The sequence below is a fragment of the Alosa pseudoharengus genome, unplaced genomic scaffold (assembly GCF_046254945.1).
Source record: "Alosa pseudoharengus isolate Yale_2024_CS ecotype anadromous, Long Island Sound unplaced genomic scaffold, YU_APseudo_1.1 YU_APseudo_1.1_scf_4, whole genome shotgun sequence".
In the NCBI taxonomy this organism is placed as follows: domain Eukaryota; kingdom Metazoa; phylum Chordata; class Actinopteri; order Clupeiformes; family Clupeidae; genus Alosa; species Alosa pseudoharengus.
This window is the reverse complement of record NW_027468774.1, coordinates 18426541-18451364: the sequence shown is the minus strand read 5'-3', so window position 1 is coordinate 18451364 and position 24824 is coordinate 18426541. Positions and strand designations below refer to the sequence as shown.

At 43.4% G+C, this 24824-nt stretch overlaps 2 protein-coding genes across 2 annotated transcripts; both read right to left on the bottom strand.

Annotated features, from left to right (window-relative positions):
* Positions 1–2897: 2897 nt before the first annotated feature.
* Positions 2898–5804, bottom strand: apnl (actinoporin-like protein). Its single transcript, XM_076265111.1, has 3 exons — positions 5638–5804; positions 4563–4732; positions 2898–3880 (listed from the first exon to the last, which is right to left on the bottom strand). The coding sequence occupies exons 2-3, from the start codon at positions 4664–4666 to the stop codon at positions 3430–3432; spliced, it is 555 nt and encodes a 184-aa protein (XP_076121226.1). The 5' UTR covers positions 4667–4732; positions 5638–5804; the 3' UTR covers positions 2898–3429.
* A 646-nt stretch (positions 5805–6450) lies between these two features.
* Positions 6451–8591, bottom strand: LOC143101852 (uncharacterized). The gene is made up of 3 exons (XM_076265109.1): positions 8347–8591; positions 7565–7717; positions 6451–7126 (listed from the first exon to the last, which is right to left on the bottom strand). Exons 1-3 carry the CDS (start codon positions 8442–8444, stop codon positions 6697–6699), a joined length of 681 nt encoding a protein of 226 aa, XP_076121224.1. The 5' UTR covers positions 8445–8591; the 3' UTR covers positions 6451–6696.
* Positions 8592–24824: the final 16233 nt, after the last annotated feature.

Below are 24824 nucleotides of genomic sequence, written 5' to 3'. Positions count from 1 at the left end.
GCTTTGTTTTTGTCCCACAACTTGCACGGCATGAATCCTATTGTCTCTGGTCCCCTACTTTGACTGAGCCTTCCGCTAGCCGAAAAACTTTTTGGAAGACACAAAAGAAACAAACTGCTCTGTCCACAGGCGGTTCTGGATGGCGGATCTGAAGTCTGCAAGACACACACACACACATGCTTGTGGCTCTGGATATGTGTGTGAGCGACATACTCCAGCACTCGGAGCGTGCTATCAAAGACTCACAGACCTGGAGCCCCTCTCTCCTTGTCAGTGGTTCCAGGCTCCCTCCTCGGCAACCGCGGGCACTGGGAATGGGGTTGGCCAGTCACATATGTGCTCTGTGTGCACAGGAGAGCAGAACTGATGCCTCACATCAGATGGTTTCACACAAGGTGCCCGCCTGACTAGTGTTGCCTCTCACTGTCAACAGGGGGCACACTTCTCTCACAGAAACAGCAGAAAGTTGCAGATAAATGGTTTCTGTTCATGCAGGGAGCTCTGTAAAAATATGTGACACTTTCTTTCCTCAAAAGGAGGTATTTTATAGTTGGTACAGTTGGAGGCATAGGTGGACACTCTGCATTATATTCCATATCAGAGGTATTGGTCAATGGCTGTATTTAAATTAAATAAGGATAATTTGAGATTAAGCTTTACTTGAAAATGTGACTGTCTGAAATTATGTACATCTCACACAAATCACACTGTACCATAACAGTCAACTCCCGAAAACCATTCATTATTTTATAGACTGTTCTGCATCACGCACTATACATGCTTCATCATAAGATCTGTGTGTGCTATATAAGACACCCTTGTTTTTACTTAGCTACCTTCATGTTCCCAATGAAAGGCTCAGATAAATATTGACCCTGGTTCTATGGTAAACCTGTCCAAATCAGAGTAAATGGAAGTTATGGCCAGGTAGTCTTCTTCTAACATCAATCATGATATTTTAAAGTGATCTTTTCACTTTCACTAAAGCATTTCAATCCCTCCACCCCAGGACACTGTTTGAAAAATGCTGTGACAGATGACTAGACTGGATGTGGTAAGGGCCTGAGTCTCCTGAAGAAACACCTGAGGAAAAACAAACAAACAAAGTAAATAAAAAGGCAGTTTGGGAACCAAAACCTTCAGGGTAGCCAATGCTAAATGCTTGAGTCTTATCTCCAAGTTATCTTCAGAGCCCAAGACATGGGGTGGTAAAGTTATGATACTAAGTGAAATTGCCCCTCCTATACCGATATACATTGCAAAACATGTATACAACATGAAAATGGATTTTTGAAATGGACAATTCGAAAATGAATATGGTTTATGGAATCTACAGCTCACTGTGTAGCTTTTCCATGTCAGGTAATACTTGACATAAAACATGTATTGTCTTTATCAAATAACTTTATTACCCATGTTTTTAAATTGGATCATTTGTGATAGAGAGTGTTGTGTTTCCCTCTGTAACAGCTGGCCACCAGAATTAGGACGCCATCTTTAACAAGGGAAAATGGGAGCTAGCACCTTTCTGCGCCCTCCTAATGAATAAAGATTAACAGGACTATCCATGCATACAGTAGATGGCAGGAGGAATATGCATCTGAAGTTTGAGATGAAGCCTTAAGTTTTGCCTGTCTATCTCCTCATAACTGAATAACTAGGACTTCAGCCAGTGACAGGGCCTCCAAATCAAACAAGAAACAGTTTAGTCAGCACAGGTAGACAAACAAATGCCAGATCAAGTGGTAAGAGAACTTCAGTTTAGGTGACAATATTTTGAAATGGTACTGTTTGTCCTGATCCAGTGTCAGGGCATGTTTGCCGACTTAACAGGTTTGTTAGAGTGGTTGTGAAAGATACACGGAAGGACATATTCACACACACACACACACACACACACACACACACACACACACACACACACACACACACACACACACACACACACACACACACGCACACACACACATTTGATAGAACAATGTGAGATGTTGCGATCGATTAACAAGCCGCAAACTACAGTCGTTTGCAGTGGGGTGTGAGAGAGAAGCTGGCAACTGTTAGAGACTGGGTGGAGCATTTTGGATGCTCTGCACAACAATGCTTCAGAGATTGGACCTAAATAGCGTAACTGAATGCTGTTGTATTATGCATGGTCTCTCATGCAAATGCCACAGCATTGACAGAAACCTTTGATCAGCTCCTCTTTGTGGCACTAACAGGCGAACAGTGCTCGGGTGTAATGACTACACCGTGGGGACTGGCGGAGAGATTCTATTAGAAAATGTGTTCAGTTTATTCACACCCTCATTTTGCACTCTGTGTCTCTCACTTCACCTCTGTTTTTCAGCTCTTTTCTCTTTCCCTGTTTTTCTCTCCCTCTCTCTATTTTAACGATGCCTTTCGTCTTGTGTAAACCATACTTTTGGGAGTGAGTCACTGTGTTAGCCAGCGATGAGACGGTGGTGTTGGGTGAGTTTGATGAGATGTCAAGGACCCCCCTCTTTGAGACACACATGGCGGCACACAAGTCCAGAGCGTTCCGGAGGAGAAGGCTACAGATAAGGTGGCTGTAGAGCCGGCCGAGTGCGCTGATAAGGTGCGCACAAGTGAGAAACTGACAGCCCAAGGGCCCATGCTTCGTGACGATTAGCAACACAATAGCCAGGATATTCATACAGCTTTTTTTTTTAATACTCTCCATGGATTTTGTGTGTTCTGTGGGAGGTAGACGAGGAGGGTGGTGGTGGTGGTGTGTGTGTGTGTGTGTGTGTGTGTGTGTTTTTTTTTTGGGGGGGGGGCGGGTGATATGAGAAACCTACCTTGGAAACTGGTCTCACCTGTTTGGAGAACTCTCCTGATTGTTTGCTCTTGGGATGAAAGAGGCAAGGCACATCTTCTATTGAATCCATATTTATTTCACAATGCCCACACAGTATGAGTCAGAGCAGACAGTGGGTTTGGCTCAGGAGCTTTCCTGAGCTTAGCCAGCCTTTGATCCATTCAAGAAAAAAATATGCATTCCCATATAAAGATGCTTCCAGTGAATGGAAACAGTACACCTGCTAGACTGTGAGATGAAAGGCTGAATATTAGCAGTTGAATTCATAAACAGACTATAAAGATTATCTAAAGTAGGTTTAATAACAGATGCTGTTTGAAATATCCTATGTATAAAAGACTAAAATGCTATGAAGAGAGGGATGAACGCTCTAATGCTAGATTAGTTTTGGTCATGGATGCATAACGAATTCCTAAAAGTTTCAGACTTCACTTTGTTGAGCTGGGACCTGCTCAGTGAGTGGAGGCGATGATGTAGCAACACACAGCACACATATTGTTGTTTATTGTTTAATTTCCTTGACCATGTGACAACAGTGAGCAAATGTGGCATAACGCTTTGTCTCTCTAGCAGCCATTACTTCTTCATCAGTACGCTTGCTGGCCGGCAGGGGTGAACAGCTTGTCCCACACCTCCACCTTCATGATGGCTTTACCCAAGGGGGACATGGTGGCCTTGATGTCCAGGTAGCTTCCCACATAATTAATGCCCGAGCCGTTGGCCTCCTCCCTCACAAAGCCCTGCTGGTTCTTTTCGTAGTACATCTCCTTGTACAGGGACTCGTCACAGGCTCGGCTCTTGGGGTAGACCCCCACGGCGAACCAGTTCTTGTAGAGGTTGTAGTCCCAGGGCACAGACCACATGATGGCCAGAGTTTCGATGTGGTCATTGCGGCTCCTCTCGAAGAGGTCATAGGTCATGACCCCCACACTGCCCTTCGCTTTAGCGCTGGTCTTGCTGAAGGTGCACACCTCGGTCTTCAGGGGGCGCACGGTGGGTTGAGGGGGGTTAAACGTCTCCCCATTCTCCAGGAAGACCCTGTTCCCCACAACATCACACTTTACATATAGAATGCACTACTTAGTGCAATTGCAGACAACAGGTTCTTCTGATAGCACAAAATTGTACAATGGTAGAAAGAGTACAAAGTGTAAGGCCTAAGGTCTTATGTAAAAATATGGGTGGGGGGCAGTCTTACCACTGTTCAAGTCAAATAAAACACAATTTAACCTGGTTATATACAGTTATAACAAAAATGCATTTGTAACATACGTTTTTTGCAGGAGATCAAGAGAAGTCTAAGAGAGTTCATTTGGATAAACGACCAATGAGTAATGGAAATCTAGACTGAGGTTACTTCAATTGCCTTATATTTTTCTGCATGTGTGATTTCTCCCAAACAAACTCCGTTTCTGGTATATAAATAAGGGTCTCTTGCAAATCTATGTAAATGAGCAATGAGCAAACTCCCAAGTGGCCAAACATGGCTGCAGCAGAAGTGACCACACAGACTGCAAATGCAAATACAAATACTGGCGTATTAATTGTGGTTTACATTCTGAGGTATAGATTGTGGCAGTGAAATGAATGGGCTGGAAGAGTCCAGGAGACAGTTGTAAGAATCACTGCGGTTTTCTGCCTTGTGCTTTTGAGACACTCTTTGTTCCACTATGTCTTGACTGGTGTAATTTACTGATGGAGCCCAACAATGTGCACTCACCTGGGGTTGAGCAAGCAGTAGTTATTGGTGAGGTTGGATATCTCAATGGTCGCATTCCGACGGGTGCCTACGTTGGCTGCCACGGCCTCTGCAGATTCAGACATGTTTTTTTTCCGTGTGTGCAAACGTGTGCCTTTGTATCTCTGTGAATGTCTGGTTTCCTATGTGTCCTAGGAGAAAGACAACAGATGTTGATGTACAAAGTGAGTATGAGAGAAAGAGAGGTGGAATGAAGGGTGATGGAGGGGAAGAAATAGCATGCAGCTGTCAGGCACCCCTCCCACTCCCACATTATCACACCATTATTATATAGTGCTATACTTCTTCTAAAACCGCACTCACAACTGTGTTATACCAAACATCTGCACCCTGCCACGACTCACACGTTCCCATCTGGAGGCCCATCACTACTTCCCCCCGTATAGTACTGTACAATTAAATAGCTAATTTATTGGCTGACTTAATTCAGCACCATTCTGCAATCTGCACTAAAATCCATCAGTCATGAGCCGCTGCAAGTCTTCTGGTGATAAACGAACACGTAAAGAAAACAGTAATAAACAAATAAATTAGATGCAAGCATGCATCTGGGGTCATACCATTTGACGCAACAACTTGACTTGTGAGTTTCTAACCCCTGAACCTTCACACCTGACTGTAGCTTGAGCCCTCACCTCGCACCCTAACCCCAAACTCATCTCTGACCTTGACCCTTGACCTGTAGCGGCTGTAACTTTGTGGTGCATGATCAGCATCTGCTCAGTCCTCTTAATTACCGCCCAGAGAGCCAGATCATTCTGAGCAAGGGAGGAAAATCCATTCCTTCAGTCCATACTTCAATACAGCCCAATAATACAGACATACTCCAAGCAAACAAATAAACAAGACAAGCCAGCGTGATAATAGTGCTTATCTCATTCCAGTGCTAGCACATAATGTGAGTATGAAGGTGTATTTTGATACAAGTAAATCTTTATCAAGCCTAAATTCCTTGTATGACCTCTATATTAATTCTAAAACAAGTCTCAGAGATTCTGTTCTGTTACATTGAGCATATTTAGTTGAGAGGACATACCTGAGACTCCCGTTAGCAGCCTAGCTCTTGGGTGTAAAGTTCCTCAGAGGTTTCTTCAACTCCTTTTCACTTTTTCAAGCACACACCCTCTTCACAAACTCAACACACACATGCACACACGCACACACACAGGAAATCTCTCCCCTCCTCTCCACCCCGTTTCTCTCTCTCTCTCTCTCTCTCGCTCTCTCTCACACACACACACACACACACACACACACACACACACACACACACACACACATCTACAGAGACTTTGAAAGGTGTGCAGCGTGTGTCATGCAGCCCCACAGATCCCCGCCCTGATGAGTGAGTACAGCCCAACAGACCAGAACAATGGAGTTCCTGGCACCGGCCCATTACACAAGCACGGAGAGGCACTCTGGGGCCCATGTTGCTCAACCCTGATAGATTGCTTCTGTCTGGATGCATGACTGATTCTGGCTCTCGTCCATCTCAGGTGTCTGTGTTGCTCAACAGGGATTCGGGTTGAAACAGGACCAGTGGAGACGGGAACCGCTGGGATTCATGCAGTGGGCTTTTAAGGTGGGGCTCAGATAGCATTGTGCAAGGTTGGAAACCAAACACATAATTTTCTCTTTTTTGTCTTCCTTTCTTTCTCGTTGTGATAACAATGAGAAGCCCTTTATCTCTGTTGCCAAGGAAAACAGATATGCTTGTGTTTTGGATGCCAGCACACAATGTTTTGCTCATATCATCAGATATAATTTTTTAAATGAACACAGTGATTATGATTGACATTCTCAAAGCAGCTATGATGGTTTATGTAGAAATGAAAGACATTCACAGTAATGAGTGTGCATACATGTTTTATTGCATCTAAACTCTAAGACAATTCCATCTGGTTCATGTTTAAAAAAAAACAAAAACTGCTGTCTTCAATGATGATGTCATTTCATATGCTGTGAATCTCTGCACCACCTGCTCTCCCTCACTCAATGCCCCATCTTATCATATAGCTCTCTCAATGCCCCATGCATCTTATCATACAACTCTCACTCTCTCAATGCCCCATCTTATCATACAGCTCTCACTCTCTCAATGCCCCATCTTATCATACAGCTCCAGCTTCAGTATGGCCTGGCCCATGTTGGACATGGTGGCCCTCAGGTCTACGTGGGCCCCTCTGTGCACCAGTCCCGAGCCCCCAGCCTCCACGCGGGTGAACAGGGTGAAGTCCTTGCCCTCGTACATGTGGTTGTACAGGTGCTTGTCACAGGCACGCTCCGCCTCGAAGGCCCCGACTCCCATCCAGTTCTTGTAGATGTTCTTGTCGAAGGGAACGGAGAACATGATGGCCACGCGCTCGGTGCACAGCCGGTTCTGCATGTGGAAGAGGTCGTAGGTCAGGACCCCCACAGCCCCTGTGGCCGTGTTGTCGTCCTTGGTGAAGGAGCAGACCTCGGTCTTTGTGGTGCGGACGGTGGGCTGGGGCGGGTGGAAGCAGAAGCCGCTTGCCATGTGGACTCTGTGGAGAGGAAGGTGGGAAGTGGAGAAGAGAGCAGCGAAGGGAGATGGACCAGAGTTGAAAAACAGAGAAAGCGAAGTCTATCTTTTAACACCAGTAAGCCTATAGATAGTGTTTGAATAGCACAAATGAGATTTTCCTCCTACTCTCACTGTAACTTGAGCTAGAAAATTATTTTATCCTGTCCATAGATTCAAGAGCTATCGTTATAGTGAACATTTTATATTTGGCACAGTGTATTCACACATCTAATAAAAGCTTGTTCCACTAACTTAGAAATAATGGAAGTGAGCAAGTCCCATTCTTTTTTTTCAAGCCCAACAGGGGACAGAATCCGTTGGCTGGATAGCTCTGAGCTGTCTACCCCGCTCTCCCTCCCCTCGCTACAGCGGTTCCCGTGAGCCGGGTGTGGAGGCTGTGGCTATGATGTCGCCGTACTTGGGGTTGATGAGGCAGTAGAAGCTGCTGACGTTGGTGATCTCCACGGTACAGTTCCTGTTGGTGGTCAGGGTGGCCGACACGGCCTCGGCTGTCTCAGGCATGCTGGCTGGCGGTGGGTCTCCGAGGACAAGGGCCGCTGCGAAAAAAGGACTAACCAGGGGAGCAGAACCAAATTAAACAGCGGCCAAAAATAGCAGCAGGACATAGCTGAAGGACTAAATGATAAGCATTTTTTGAAAATAGGATATGAAAAAGAGAGGGTGGAAATTTAACTTTCCTAAGTGAGGAAAGGCATTAAATTCAGTCCAGAGTACAGTTTTTTTGGAAGCTGACTGGGAACGTATATAAATAGCATTATGTAGCAGCTGAAATATTTAACTCCCAGCACTTGCATACACCATCACACAACATTGAGGGATAATATATGTTCTTGGAACAGATGTGTTTTTAACAGCTTGAACTTTTCAGTTAGCACACATTTTTTTCCTAACTGCATATGATAACACCATTTTAGAAAAACACAATTTTTATATCAAATTTACACCTTGAGATATCGACACATTCTGCAGAGCTGCAAGCTGCAAAAGCTTTTAAAAGCAACAGATGAAGAAACTGCAACTGCAAGCATTCAACTTTTTTGTGCCAGACAAAATGATATATACTGTAAATATATATGTAAATTGACATGTTGGTTAAAAAAAGACTCTTTTAAGACACTTCTTTTAAAAGTAATTATTTCATATTGACGTAAAGTCAAAGAATCACTGTCAAAAACGTACCTCAGTGTGTTCAATGCTGTGAGAAGGGAATCCACAGGAATCCAGTTTGCAACAAGAGAGGGGTGGATAAAAGTTCCTTTCTCTCTTCCCCGCTCCATATGACCCTCCCTTCTTTCCGTCCTGTCAGCTCGCAGGTGCCAAATCCAACAAATGGGTGGGTCCCTTCCTTCTCATACTTGGTATTGCTTGAAAAATTGACTTACCTGATTTATATTTCACTTAAGGTATTTGAAAGACTTAGTTGTTGAACAAAATATGAACTATGAACATGAAGTGCCCATGAGCAAGGCACCTAACCCCTCACTGTTCCCCGAGCACCACTGTTGCAAGGCAGCTCACTGCTCTGGGTTAGTGTGTGCTTCACCTCACTGTGTGCTCATTGTGTGCTTCACCTCACTGCATGTTCACTGTGTGCTCTGTATGTCTCACTAATTCACAGATGAGATAAATGCAGAGACCAAATTCCTTGTATACGCAAGTAAATTTGGCCTACAAACCTATACATTTATATTTCTACATGTGATTGGAATAGGAATAGAGAACCAACCTGATGGGATGGGATGGTACAGTAGCCTTTTTCCTGAAACATGGAAGTAACTTTATCTATCATTAACTTTGTTTGGACTTGCATTCATGATGTACCTTGGTCAAAAAGAGTTTTGTGATGAAATAGAAAAGTAAATAAGTAGAAATCTTACTGCAGTGCTGGTGTGTGTGTGTGTGTGTGTGTGTTGGGGGAGGCTAGGGATAGTGGATCTGGGATGAGTTTCAGCAGGAGTTTATTCTTTACTTCTTACGCTGCCATGACAGCCGCCACACTGGTGACAGCAGGTTCCAGAGGGGCAGCAGACAGAGAGCGAGAGACAGGCAGAGACAGAGAGAGAGTGGGCTCAGCTCTGCAGCATTGCAGCTTTGCAAGAACCAACCTGCCGATCCCCACCCCAGCTCTGTACCCTCTTACAATGCACACACACATACACACACACACACACACACACACACACACACACACACACACACATGCACACACACACACACACACACACACACACACACACACATAGCACATCATACACACACACACACACACACACACACACACACACACACACACACACACACACATAGCACATCATACACACACACACACACATGCACGCACGCACGCACACACACACACACACACACACATAGCACATCATACACACACACACACACATAGCACATCATACACACACACACACACACATGCATACACACACGTACGCACGCACACACACAAACACACACACACACACACACACACACACACAGCACATCATACACACACACACACACACAGAGCACATCATACGCACACACACACACATAGCACATCATACACACACACACACACACACACACACGCACACACACACACACACAGACACACACAGACACACAGCACATCATACACCCACACCCTGACACAGTCACAGTCACATTCCTGGACAAATACACAGCCAGCCAAACTGCTATAAACACTCAAAGCAATAAAACAAACACTCATCATGCTCAAACATGAATATGCCACACCCATGCAAGCACACTCACACACTGTTGTTGTAGCCACCTCTTGCAAACAAAGCAGTCTCTTCAGCGACCTTTGGAGATGACCAGACTGAGAACTCTACTGTGGCATATACTGTAGGCAGAGGCACATTTGGATATTGATGAAGGAAACACTGGTTTAAAGGTCAAAGCTGTCCACTAATACTGTAAGACAGCCTTCCTAATGTCTCTGGAAATTGCTGTGTCACTGCACTGCAGAAAGTCCCACTTGTGCTTGGACACTAACCACCGGTGTTTACCAGGCTAGAGTATCAACTGCGGAGTAAAATAAAAAAAACACAGAACACGAAGAGATGCCCACTTTATTGAGACCTCACTTCTATTTATTTTTTTGACAAGAATGACTCAGTATTGTATATACAGTACGTTATTTAAAGGCAATTGGGTGTACAACAAAACATTACTTAAAAGTGCAAAAAGATGTGAAGAACAATAGAAAAGTGCTGAATGTTGTAAATCAAAACTTTTGAGATCAATATCTTAACATGACAAAAATGGTTGCATAGAACAGCACGTAATTTAAGCTATTTTGAAAACATTTAGAAGTTATTGCTATTGATTTGATGTTCTGTTGATTGGGGAGTACCTGACAGTATTTTCTACAATCATATGCCAGTGCCTTGAAAAGCAAATGTCTTAACACTATTACAGGAGCTATATTTCTGTCTTCTTCATTCTGTGAGTCAAAGGCACTTACCAATGCAGTGGGAGGACGCAGGCAAGAAAGGCTGTTACTGTAAGTCAATAGAGAATTAGAGAGAGAGAGAGAGAGAGAGAGAGAGAGAGAGAGAGAGAGAGAGAGAGAGAGAGAGAGAACACAAAGTGCAGTCAACACCACCTGGGACACAGAGAGAAAATGCTACACACAAACACAGCTGTACATGACCAGTAGGGGACAGGATCAGCCAAAACACTGCGGGAACATCAAATAGCATTAGAACAATTTCTAAATTCTAAAGTAATTTCGCATTTCTAAATTCTAAACAAATTCCTAATTTCACCCTCTTGTGGCCTGATTACAGCATTTCAGCAGACAGTTTATATGGTGATAAGGTTTGCACTGAGCCTCCTACTTTGATTACAGCCATCTATGATGTCTCATAGTTTATGTGGATGCACATGACCAAATAACTTGCACTGCATGAAATAAAACTCCAAACTCAAATCCACTACAAACATTACATTTCATTTTAGACAGCTCATTCATCTGCACAGTATATTATCTCAAATTCCCTACATAAGATAGTATTGGGGTGGGTAAAATCTTGCACACCTTTCACATTTCTTTCACATTTCACAGTTAATCAAAGGATGCTACAAGAAAAATCATGTTACAAAATGGACATTTCTGGAATGTTTAGGTGCACAGGGACTTTCCTAGCACTAAAGTGTTCTCTTGGGAGGACCTATATCTTGAGTGACAGCAACTGTATGTTCCAGTCCCTGGATTAGTTTCTCATGCGTGTGAATGCGTGCTCTGTTCTTGACAGGGAAGTGTTGAAGAACATGTGCCACAGGCAGCACATGCTGAGCTCCACAAAGGCATGTGACAGTGGTCAGGCATATTTCACCTTGACAAGGATTATTATTTCCATTATAATTCTGAGACTTTTCATGGGCCTACGTATACCACATGTTGCAGAAAAGAAACTTTCCCTGTTAGGAGAAATATTGCTCTTTTACTCCCCTGAGAGCCATTTCATTAACCTGTCACATACTGTCCTGCTTGAGAAAAAAAGTGAAGCAGCAAACATCTGAATGCTAATAGCCTGAATGAAAATAGGACATTAACATTAGATATATTTAAACTCACCTCCCCTGCCTATCCTATTAGCTGGGGAAATGGACTCTGTCTAAATGCATAGAGGCAGTATGTGTTTGGGCTGGGTCATCATTAATCTCCTGTGGCAACGAGCTGGTCTCATAGGCTAATAGGTGAAAATGGAGGATGAATTTGGAATGGGGGGTGGAGATGGGGATGGAGTGGGACAGTGGGGTGGGGAGGGTGAAGCTAACTGAACACTTTGAATACCGAGATGGGCCTTCCAGCCACAGTGACACACGTACGGTAGGAGGGGTTTCAACTGGGTGTGTGTGATGGTGGTGGCGGTGTGTGTGTGTGTGTGGGGAGGGGGGGGTGGTAGGGGGATGTTGGTGGTGCTAGGGTGGTGGTGATTGATTGCCGTGGTTGGTACGAGGTTCCACACTCTCACTTTGTGATGAATAGGCTGTCAGCCACCCAGCGAACAACCCAAATAAGCCACACACACTCACACGCGCACGCACATACACACACACACACACACACACACACACACACACACACACACACACACATACACACACACCGTTTAAAACCGTACCATCTCCCCAAGAGAACTGAAGGATTACGCAGTATGTGTAAATATTAAACGTCCATTATGGGGGATTACACCCATCGCTATCCTCAGTGGGCCAGGTGGGATGGGGAGGGGGACAGTGAAATAGAGGAGAGTGTAAAAAAGCAAGCAGGCTCTTTGAGTTTGCGTCTCCCACTGGAAATATTTTTCTCTTCCTTTCATTTATTCCCCATATGATGTAAATCCTTGACACTAATCACATTCTTGAGCAGGTTTTTGTATATACTGTATGTGCATGTGTATGTGTATGTGTGTGTGTGTGTGTGTGTGTGTGTGTGTGTGTGTGTGTGTGTGAGAGAGAGAGAGAGAGAGAGAGAAAAAGAGAGGGAGAGAGGGAGGGAGGGAGATTTTTGACTAGCTGAGTTCATGAAACCTTTTTTGAAGCTTCTAGACTATTCAGAAAGAAAAGCAGCCTCTTACACATCCCACTCAGCAGAGTACACAGTATGTAGCTGTTGTGAACTTTCTCCAGTCTCTCTGGTTATTATCACATAAGCACTCAGTCTGAACATATGGCACAGAGCTGTCACAACGCCATTTCATATCATCCAGTAGCCAGCGTGCTTTAATTACTGTATACTGGGTGGAAATTAATCAAAAGGCATTTGAGAAAGAACAGATGAATCATCATCTTTGTGTACTTCACAGCACCATGGTTCGCTGATATATATAGCGGGTGTAGGCCTACTCTCCAATGGATTTGATGTAAGAATCCACCCTTGTGTTTGTCAGTGGAGGCCAGTTTCAGATGGAAGCTGTGGCCCACCTGTTGGCCCCTAGCTCTGTTACTTCACTGTGAGTTGTCACGTTCCCGGTTGTAATGCTTCTCTTGAGATTAACTTAGAGATGAGTTCAAAAAGTACTCATTTCCAAAGGGAGATTCTCATGATCACCTCAACCACTTATCACAATTGTGAGATAAGAATAGAATTGAGCTTAAGTCGCCGCTAAGCCTGGTTACCAGTACTTACCAATAAACACTACCTGGCTGCTTTATGAACAAAAAACACCTGCAGTAAAGGATGCTAGTTTTTAATCGGAAGGCACGGAGGGGAGCCCTGGTGAGTGACTGGCAGACCACCATTTATCAGCTGCATGCCGTCTGTGTTTGGTTGTGTGTCCATAAACTCTACGCCCTCTCTGATTGGCCATGTATCCATAAGCAGAAAAGGTCCAGGCTCTCTCTTTGTGTGACCTTAAGGAGCAGCCATCATGTTGGCCCTACACGCTAGTCCTTCACTCGGGTCACACCTCGTCCACCCTTACTTCCTCCCCTGGTAGGTAGGTAAAGAGATCTGAGGGAGCAGAGCTACAACAGTGAAAGAACATCTTGACCATTTGAAAGATTTTAGATGGCCTACAGTGTAATAATCAGTGCCCTTCTTGCCACGCCAAAAATAAAGATGTAACATTTATGTCCCGGTGCAGAAGAAAGAAAGTCTACACATCCCTTCTACAGATGAGCAATAATAATCAGGAGACATGCATTTCCGTTGTGATAAGAGTAAGTATTTCTCTAACAGTGCCAATAAACCATGACTATACTTACTTTTCTTTTGCTTCATATTTCCTTCAATGAAGAAACGTGTATATTTTATTAAGTGGACCCATGCACAGTTGGATGTGATTCAGCTAAATTATAATCACTGAACACACCATCATTATCACACAATCAACGTATCTCTGCAATGTAGGGCAGCCATAGCAAGTAGCTACACATGAGCACAAAAATATTATTTCTCCATCCTTACACTCACCAGAACACATCAAAACAGTCCATGGGGAGGGCCCAGTGGTAGGGGACTGACAGAAACATCCTCTCGCATTCCGCGTTTGCTTTGTGGGCTTGTGTTGTTGCGTTGTCATATTTAGGACAAACCCTTTTCCTCTCCACCATGCTCTCCCCCGCTCTTTAGTGTGTCTTGCCATCCATTCAACTCCCTGATCCCTATGGACTACTCTCTCCATTCTCTCTCACACACACACACACACACACACACACACACACACACACACACACACACACACACACACACACACACACACACACACACTCACACTCACACACACACAGCACACACACACTCACACACACACACACGCGCGCACACACACACACACACACACACACACACACACACACACACACACAGCACACACACACTCACACACACACACACACGCGCGCACACACACACACACACACACACACACACACACACACACACACACACACACACACACACAATACTCTCTCATACCAACACTTTCTTATCTCGCATCCATGTTTTTTCTCACATTTCTCTTCTCGTCTCTTCTCTCTCTTTCTCTCCAGCTGTTGACTGTTTATGTGTCTTGTGAAATTACAGCAGCATCTACAATAGACAAGTCCTTCCTTTCATATGGAGGCAGTTATCCTTCTCTGGGTCCTGGTCATCCCTCCCTCTGCAGTAGGCCTGTCACTGGCTCCCCTGGACAGCTCCATCGTGTAGCCAGTCTGCCCAGCCTGGATGTGCTGATGGTAATCTTGTTTGTGATAGATCTGCCACATCCTTCGAACTTCACCGCACAAACATACGCACAAACAACACACAACTGAAACTGTCAATCACATAAACACACACATACACACACGGCTACACACACACACACACATACATGTACCTACATACATGCACACAACACACATTAATGCATGCATACACACACACACACACACACACACACACACACACACACACACACACACACACACACACACACACAGGCAAACACACACACACTCACTCATACATGGCCACGGTGCCTTGGGTGATGAGTAGATGTGTCCATCTAAGGGTACAACAGCAAGAATCGATTTGCTCTTACCCCACTGTCCGATGTCTGCCTGGCTCTGTATGCTCTAGACCTCTGCCCACACACACACATACAAACACACACACACACACACAGTGCAGAGACATGTGGCAGCCTTCCTGTATTCCCATGAGAAAAATGAGTATTGATCTAGAATCCAATGGGAAGTGTTTTTCTGTAAACAGACTCATGCTCAATAGTGGCCCTAGAGAGAGCCATGCTGGCTGAAACTGAAAAGCCAGGATTGGGTAGACTCTGGGAGAGAGTGATGGGGATGTTGAGATCTGTGTACTGTATGGCAAGTCTGTGTGTGTGTGGACAGAGAGAGAGAGAGATTGAGTATGTGCATGTGCAAATGTGTGTGTGTGTGTGTGTGTGTGTGTGTGTGTGTGTGTGTGTGTGTGTGTGTGTGTAACGGAGGCGAACTGAGCTAGCATGCTAGTTGCGCGTGTAAATCCTCACACCCCTAACCTTAAGAACGCTTCTAACCGCTGAATTGGAAGCCTGGGCTTTTAGCTCAGTGGTTAGAGCGTTCGACTCCCATGCCGGTGTGTGTCGAGGCGGCGGGTTCGAGGGCTGTGAGCGGCGGACGAATTACGACCTCTGTTACATGTGCACGCGCCCATGGGTGTGCATGTTCACTTTTGCATTTGTTCTCTTTCAGTCAAGTTCACTCAATGTAAACCAATTCGAAGTCCAATTCCGGTGACGTCACTGATCTGAACCTTTCACCACTGAACCTTTCTCCAATCACCCGTCTAGGGTAGTATTTTTGATTGCTTTGCGAAAATATTCCTCCTCTTTCAGACATATATCATGCTGTCCTTATATACATAAGACCATACGTTCTCTTTCAGTTGAGTTCATTTGACGTTAACTACAGTAATGTATACCATGTGTGTGTGTGTCACCACCAGGAACACGTATACCATGTGTGTGTCACCAAGAATTATGAAAAAAGTATCTGTGACATATGTCTCATGTTCCCCTTCATAGAACCTACATTATACTCTATATATAACCATATGCTTGTCTGCTTGAGAAAAGTGAGGGAGAGAGTGAGGCACTGGCAATACTAACTGGCAATGTTCGGTTTGTGTTAAGCACGCTATGACGGTCTCTGTGCAAGTGCATTCATTAGAGAGATTAATCAATTCCATTGAACTCAAAGCAAGCGCCACCCTCTTCCCAGCCAGACAGCCCCACCTCCACCACCACCACCACGCCTCCCCCACCCCTTTGGCCCTGACTCCAGGGGCCGGGGACCCTGGGTGTCCCTGAGCGGCACCTCCGGATCAAAGTGTGACATTTTCCCCTCGCGCCGTGAAGGAATGCGGGTTGACGGACCAGATGCGAGCTCAAGTTCACTTATGGATTTCTCTACCTCCAGCCCTCACCACTGACTGGCTCCTTCGCTCCCTCACTCCCTCCACCCCTCTGCTATGCCTGCCACCGGCTTGCGCTGGAGTGAACCATAGTGAACTAATGTTGCCGGGCTTTAAGGAGAGGCGACCTGCACCTCAGACTAATCCTAAATCACGGCCTGACAGTTTAAAAGGGCACCGCCGTGAGCAGTGGCTTTTTACTCCGTCTCTGTCACTTTGTTACCGATGTGCACTGAGACTGTGCGCTCATGTGTGTGTGTGTGTGTGTGTGTGTGTGTGTGGGGGTGTGTGTGAGGAAATAGTAAGAGTGTGTGCGTCGTAGGCATGGTGTATGTTTCTGTGTGTGTAGTTTATGAGCGAGACGGAGATAGAGAAAGACTGTGTTTTTTCCCTCTCTGCAGTTGTTTCTCTCTTTGAGACAGACTGATGAATGACAATAGGAAGAGGACTCCAAAAGAATTGTACTCATTTCTACCACTGCAGAATGCACTGACCAATAGCCACACAATACAGATGGCATTAGCATTGCAATGCATAGAATATGAATAAAGATTAATCTGTACTTAAAAAATATGTATTCAAATGGAGCTGGTATTAAACTGAACATAAAGAATAGATTATATACAGTAGGTGTGCACAGTAAATGCATGGTGAAACGTGTTCAGGAGTAAGCTCTACTCTTCCTTTCCACAACAGATAAAGGGCGGTTATCGCATTCAGAGAGATAGGGTTGACATTGGTTTTGTTTTAAGTAGCTCAGGCAGAGGCAGAGAAAACCATGACTGTACTGGTAGAGAGAAAACACCGGCCCGATCTGTGCCTATCCACAGGTATTTGTATGGTTTATTGTCTACTGTAAATACAGTGTAATTATAACAGGCAGTTTGCAGTTAGTTTTGACTTAATGCAACTTGGTCATTGGTCAAGCAGTATGATTTAATACATGTAGGACATAGTTAGTGCAGGTATTGTGCTATCAGAGGCTTGTCTGTGATGACAGCATTATGCAGAACTAATTGTAGAACAGGTAGTGCATAATTACAACGTAATGACAGTGGGACAGTAATTGCCCTCGTAATGACACACAGTATCAGCAGAGGTGGACAAAGTACACAATTCCTTTACTTAAGTAAAAGTATAGATACACCTTGTCAAATATTACTCCAATTCAAGAGAAAGTTGCTAAGTCAGATTTTAACTTAAATTGTAGTAAAGAAGTAGCCTACTTACTTGTTTTTAAAAATACTTAAGACTTAAGTATTCAGAAGTATTTTGCCTTTTTAATGTATTGTAATGTAATGTTTATTTGGTCAATAGGGTATACATCCTTTGGTCGGTCATAGGACTTGAACAGACCTTTAGTTCTTTACATCTAACAAAAACATTTTACCTATTTGCATAACTTTGCAACTGTTCAAATCGATGCAATGATAACATTTAATCATTATTCATTCTCGGTTCACAAATCTAAAACATGTTCACTGCCGAATACAATAACAGATAACTCAATTATGAGTAGATTATTTATCATTTAATGATGTAGGCTAAAGATCTAGCTATGTGGTGAATATCAGGTGATAATTTCATTCCAATTTCACAATGATCAGAGGATAGCCTGGTTAGCACCAGACCACTTTTCAAATCTCAATTGCTAACAGGTTCATTTGGGTTCTCCCAGGCTACATGGAGGATGTTCTGATGAAGAATCTGCTGTCACCATCATTAGGCTACCACAGCCAATTCAGCCAAGTTCAAATTTAACTAATGAAAAAATGTACTTCAAGATGGTCTATCACAATAATGCATTTAAAGAATCAAATGTGGTTAAAAGTAACGAGTACTTCATGCTCATATTTCAAATGTTGTGGAGTCAAAAAGTACAGTATTTGTCCTTCAAATGTAGTGGAGTAAAAGTCACAAGTTTCAAAAATATTAATACTCAAATAAAGTACAGGTACTCAAAAATCAAACTGACATCAAAATATTATCTACCTCATTTAATAGATTTTTTATTTTATTTTTGTGACTAAATAGAATGTGAACTTTTATTTTCTGATAAAAGTATTACAGTGAAATAATTTAATATAACTTTATTTCAATGTTATGGTAGCATGATCCAGAATAATTCTCATTACCGATACGGGAAATAACAAATAAAACAAATGCAGAATTTTTAAATGAACAATGCAGTGCATCGAAATAAATGTTTTATATATTTTTTATTCCATTTTGAATGAATTAACTCTCATTACCGAAATACCGCAGCATATCAGTTAATTTAAAGGAACAGTGTAGTTTTTATACAGTAGGCAGGTAAAGTCGCATTACGGTAATGAGGAACTTGTTGTAGCACAATAGAATTCACTGTGATTTTTCGATGCTATGAAATTGTGTTAAAATGCTAATAAAAAAACTTCTGTCACTAAAGTGTTCTTTAATGTCTTTTTAGAAAATCTCATAGTTACTATTAATGAAATATTGTTTTCAGAAAATAGGACCCGGACATGTTCACTACAGCGAGAATGGCCTTGGTAGCTATCTGTTGAGCTACAGAGACAAGAGCTCCTCTAGGGTTCCCTCATCCATAGCCATCATTCTGAGGTCATGACAGGGACATTACAATAACTTACAGCCTGAGAGTAGCTGAGGTGTGCCTGTGCCATATCCAGGAGCATCAGTGAACAAACTCACATTAAAGGCCCGTTATGGTTCTCCCTCCCTAGATGGATATGAAACTGACTCCTATCAAGATCTAAATCCATCAAAATTTAATTCAATTTGCAGCTATGCTTTGACCTTCACCATGTTGTTCTGAGCAAGGCTGCTGTTGACTAGCACCCATGTCGCGTCCTCTATAGAGTGTGTGTGTGTGTGGGGGGGGGGGCTCTTAGCGTAGCACGCACTCCAATGGTCTTTGCTGCCCGTCGTCACGCAGAAAAAGCATCCACTCTTTCGATGCGCAATTATCTCCTTCCTCTCAGCAGAAACAAATCACTGCTGAGTGGACACGAGGCGAGATGTCAAATATGGACACTCACACTCATAGTGATGCAGCACTTGTGTGCAGTGCATAATTAGTCTTGATAAAGGCAACAGAGACATGGTGCTAATAAACTAGATGAGTGGTAGGCTGCACACTAAGTGCTGCATTTCCGTGAATGTCAGAATATTACTCTGGCTGGCCAAATTAGATAAATGGCTCCTGTTAGTGGATGGTTCATTCGCATTCTGAGTTTCGACTTGACATATGTAAAGATGCTATTTCATATTCTTTTCATGGGCAGGCATTGACTCCTCCAGGATATCATCAGTGGAGTGACTGCAGGGAAACAGAGAGCCAATGGCATGCTTTTGATGTCAGAAGCATGAGGACATGTTTTCAGAGGAGTCTGTACGTTTTTCTAAAAGAGCATTTCTGCAATTCAAATTGCTGTTGTAGCTATGATTGCATCCATAATTAATGATAGACGGCGCTAGTCAAATTTTAGTGTGTTTATGTGTGTGTGTGTGTGTGTGTGTGTGTGTGTGTGTGAGTGTGTGTGTTTGCACATATATATTTGTGGGGAGGGTTATTGACACTGATAAGTCCTCTCTCTGGCCTGTGTAATTTGAGGTGGCTGTTGAATACCTGTCCAACTGAAACTGATACATGGCACTGTTTCCTTGCCTGACCTTCTCTAACGGAGGGCCTGGAAATGTCAAGCATGTTTAAAATGAACAGTGTTCATGGACTTTAACAAAGCATGATTTCACACTAACTATGAGAGAGAGAGAGAGAGGGCGAGAGAGAGAGAGAGAGAGAAAGAGAGAGAGAGAGAGAGAGACAGAGGACACGCAGGGTCCTTTGGAGCTTTCCTGTGTAATGTTTGACATGCCTGTTTCATCAGAATATTTTCCCCTCTGCGCCATTGAGCACTGGAACAAAGCCACAGAACCACTGCCTCGCGCAGGGATTAAAGTGAAAAAAAATCGTTTGACTGAACTTTTTTCAGGCCATAAGTCATACGTTGTTCATATCTACCTATAGAGATAGCACCCCTTTTGCGGTCGCGACCTATTGGTTTTTAATGTACAAAAAGATGCAAACAGCAAAGTAAAGGGAGTATTCGCCTTATTCACACAGCGGCCATTGTTTAAACCAAAACGAGGCTACAGGGTACACTTACTATATAATTAATGCCACCTACAGGTGAATGCATAGAACATAACAATCCTATGGTTTGTACCCTGTAGCCTCGTTTTAGCCGCCAATGGCCGCCATGTGAATAAGGCGAATTGAGAGTGTAATTGATTGAGATTGAGTTTTCCTGATGAACAAAAATATATTTTAGTACCATCCCTGACCATTGCTGATTAGCCATTGCTGTTCTTTTCTACTGCAGCAATATTGTAGAAAGGCTTTAACACACTCTTATTTAATTACTTCAGGCCAAAAGTGTTTAAAGGGGAGATTTTTTTCTTGTTAATATGCAATTCAACACCAAGTAAAATCTATAAAATCAAGTTTGCAAGACTTCCCATTTCCTCATCAAAGTAACAAATCAGAACATTCTAGATATTGTTCATATTTCCATTTGTTGCCTCATCCGCATTTAATGAAAACATGGTAATTTTGAGTTTTACAGACAACTCAGTTTTCCAATGAGCAGCAATACTGTGTGTGCTCATGCAGGAGGTCTGCGCATTTGTAACGACAATCTGGAGACGGCGCTTTTGTCTTCAGCAACAGATTGTATAAGGTTGACAAGAGGTTGGGATATGGTTAAGGACAGGTCGTGTTGCGCTATGAAAGAACATGCATAGCCTACTTTCTAAACGTAAAAACGGTCAGCCATAGATAAACGTAGCCTACATCTGTCGTGGTGGCTAGTTGCACCAGGTAGGGAAGATGTCCTGAAGTGCACGAACGTTAACCTTATGGCGGTCTTCTGATTGGTGGCGTGCTAAAACGTTTTCCTATTGCATCCATAAACAATTTTCTTGCAGCGAACCGCGCAAAAGCAAACTCCTGGCACTTTAATTTCTTTACACCATGGCTTGTTAGTTCTCCCCCGTTTTCATCAGCTGCCCATCTGCATTTATTTTTTAACTTTTGACACCTGCCTTCCTTTAGCAACAACGCATCCATGACAGCTAGTGGCCTTGCCAAATAGACGCACACAAATCATGACGCTAATATGCGAGGTTCTGGTAGGCCCACTGGTTATGGTTTTGTGCTATAAATTAATAATATTTTATAGCAAAGTTTTAAGTTGACTATTTTAATTGTATGGTTATTTTTTGTCAACATACACTCACAACCTATTGTCGTTAAAAGTGAGGCCTAAGCAAAATAGGCTACAAGGCTGTCTGTGCGTCACAAACACGACTGACCCCCTTACTCGACACGCTCAGTCAAAACCTTCCGTCGCAAATTGTGAAAAACATTGTTGTATGTCATAACAGACGGGATAATAAATTGCATAGGCTACGGTTTATATTGCGTCGCTTTACACATAATGTTAGTTGCATTGATTAAAAACTGTAACAATAATAGTAGCCTACATCGGGTGGCATAGCAGGCTATCTGTTCAAGTCATAGGTGACACCCAAAATGAATGACCTCCCCTGACAAGAGTTCGCGATAGTAAGTGTCTACATTGATGCACGGAAAGAACAAAGCGTCCGAATTCGCACATAGAGCTCACAATATCATATCCAAAAAAGTTAAACGGATTGGCCAACCTCATCAGCTGTCTCGATTGTGTCACTATAATCCAACTTTTAGACCGTTATAGTCCTCCATACGTGTTCTTTTTTTTAAGCAAACGCCCGAGACAAGTGTGTAGCTACAACATACAAAGCGAAACTCATGGCTGACGTAGGCCATATAGGACGTATCTTCTTGAGCGGTCACGGATTGAGACACAGAAAGTTCTCAAGAACACTATTAGGTCTTTAAACATTTACCTAATATTTGTAGTTGCCTTAAAAAAGGAAAAGCAAAGGTGACAGTCCCCCCCCCTCCTATTTTTTTTCTCATCGGATCTGCATCGATCTCAAATATGACATTTCTAAAATCAAATTGACGGAAATCCGTCCTATGACGGAGAACTTTAATCCTTGCTCGCGTTTATCAGGTTGTGTGCAGTTCTGTCACAGATTAGCATGTCCATACGCTGCGAAAGACTCGTCCTTACTAAAGCCCCCTGTTAAGCCACGCAGACAAAGTACAAAGACAAGAGTATCAATCAAAGCAATACGTCCGTCCACAGTCAGGTCCATTGACCGCCTACGAGTCCCAATCAGCAATAATCACCTCCCTGGGCTGAGATCTTTAGCCCCCAGCAGCGCTAAGCTATCGCTCACATGGACTCTTCCCTCTGCAAGCATTCATTCTCATCAGCTCCCACAGCAGTGAAGTGTAGAAAAAAAGACACCAAAGAGGAAGAGAGGGAAGAGGAGGAGGAAAAGGAAGATAGTGAGGGGAGAGGAAGAGAGGAAGCTGCTGTGCTGTTCTAGCGCTGAGTCCTCCTGGGAGTTCCGTTGCTGAGCACAGGCGCTAAACGGCTAAAGACCATTTTGCTGTGCAGGGCTTTGCTATAAATGAATAATGTTTGCTTAAGATACGAAAAGGAGAAGGAATGTTGGGACAGATTTGCTGAGAGGCAGAAGGAATAGGGTAGTGTGTGTCTGTGTGCATAGTGTGTGTGTGTGTGCATAGTGTGTGTGTGTGAGAGAGAGAGAGAAATAGAGACAGAGAGAGAGAGAGAAATAGAGACAGAGAGAGAGCAACGAGAGAGAGATCTATTTGACCATTCTACCATAGCACGGAATATAAAAACTGACTAGGCTGCTTTTCAGATCTTTACGTAGTTATGTTGTTTGAGATTGAGTCATGTGACCTTTTCATTTCTATAAATCCAGAGACCTTCCAAAAGCCCCGAGAGCGAAAAAACAGTGTTATGTTTCATGTGCTGTGGTGTTAAATCATTGTCAAGAATACACCTTTTTTGTTAGATAAAATGTTGATGCAGCAGCATACTTTGGCAGAAGAATGGGATTCTAACTCTTCTGTAAACTCTTCTGTAAACTCTTTTGTCTTACAGATGGAACAATAACATCTGTTATTCTATAGACTGGTAAAGTATATACTTATAATTTCTCCAGAAAGTCTCTGCTTTGAAATGGATTATTTCCAGAAGACTTTATTTGGTTTTGCACACCTTAGCTGGAGAACCTTTCCTACTGAAGTGAGATGATTTGTACCACAGTTCTGTCCTTTATGGACTCCCAGGATAGAAATTGAGATTGATAGCACCATCACTGATGTATCTTGGAGAGGGTGATGGTGTCTGTTGTAACAAGTAGAAAAGTGGCATCTACTCGGTACCAGAGGCTTTTGGCTTTGCCAAGGAAGGAAGTCAGTGATTAATTCAGGGCCCATTGATGTATGAGAACTTTACAAACTGGCCTCTTTCGATTCTGGCCAATGGTCATGTCCTGGACTAGCTTTATTGAGAGGGGGAAAAATGCCAGATAGATTTAGGGCCTTTTGGGCCTCTTTTCGTTAACGGCAAGTAGTAACAGAGAGAGGGGGGAAGTATTTTATTCAAAGCATTTATTTATTATGACCGCCGCGCAGCGAAGCGGCGGTCATATAGGTTTAGTCAGATTTTTTTTTCTTTTTCGCATGTCCAAATTTCCGTCAATGATTCCCGGGACACTGAAAGACCGGCGTAGACGAAACTTGGTGGGCATGTAACCCCATATGGATAGCATGGAACCATCGTTTTTCGTTTTGATCTGTAGCCCCCCCGCTGGACTGCACCCCCCTGAAAGGAGGGTAGGGCAGACACAGTTTTCTGGAGGACCATTTTTTTTTTGTATGTTGATCTCAAGGGGCCATGTCAACCCATTCCATAACCACTCATTTCATGTATAGCGCCACCTAGTTAAACACAAAAAAGTAAAAATGAGGTGTTGTAATTGAAGGTATCTGTGACCTAACATAGTCAAAACTGCACGAAATTGGAAGTGTAGGATCATTATGACACCCTCTGTATGCACGCCAAATTTTGTGGAATTCCGTTCATGGGGGGCCACACAATAAATTAATTTATGTTACTATACACCAACTGGCCTGTAGGTGGCCGGAGACAGTTTTCTGTGAATATCTCAAGGAACCGTAGGGCCTAGGTGGTCCACCTTTTTTATGTATGTTGGTCTTAAGGGGGCATGTCAACCC

What these genes read in the sequence shown, in the direction of transcription:
- apnl (XM_076265111.1), bottom strand. Translation starts at nt 4,666, where the DNA reads ATGTCTGAATCTGCAGAGGCCGTGGCAGCCAACGTAGGCACCCGTCGG. An exon ending in TACTGCTTGCTCAACCCCAG is followed by an intron (nt 3,881 to 4,562) that starts GTGAGTGCACAT and finishes TGTGGGGAACAG; the next exon opens with GGTCTTCCTGGAGAATGGGG.
- LOC143101852 (XM_076265109.1), bottom strand. Translation starts at nt 8,444, where the DNA reads ATGGAGCGGGGAAGAGAGAAAGGAACTTTTATCCACCCCTCTCTTGTT. An exon ending in ACAGCATTGAACACACTGAG is followed by an intron (nt 7,718 to 8,346) that starts GTACGTTTTTGA and finishes TCCCCTGGTTAG; the next exon opens with TCCTTTTTTCGCAGCGGCCC. An exon ending in TACTGCCTCATCAACCCCAA is followed by an intron (nt 7,127 to 7,564) that starts GTACGGCGACAT and finishes TCCTCTCCACAG; the next exon opens with AGTCCACATGGCAAGCGGCT.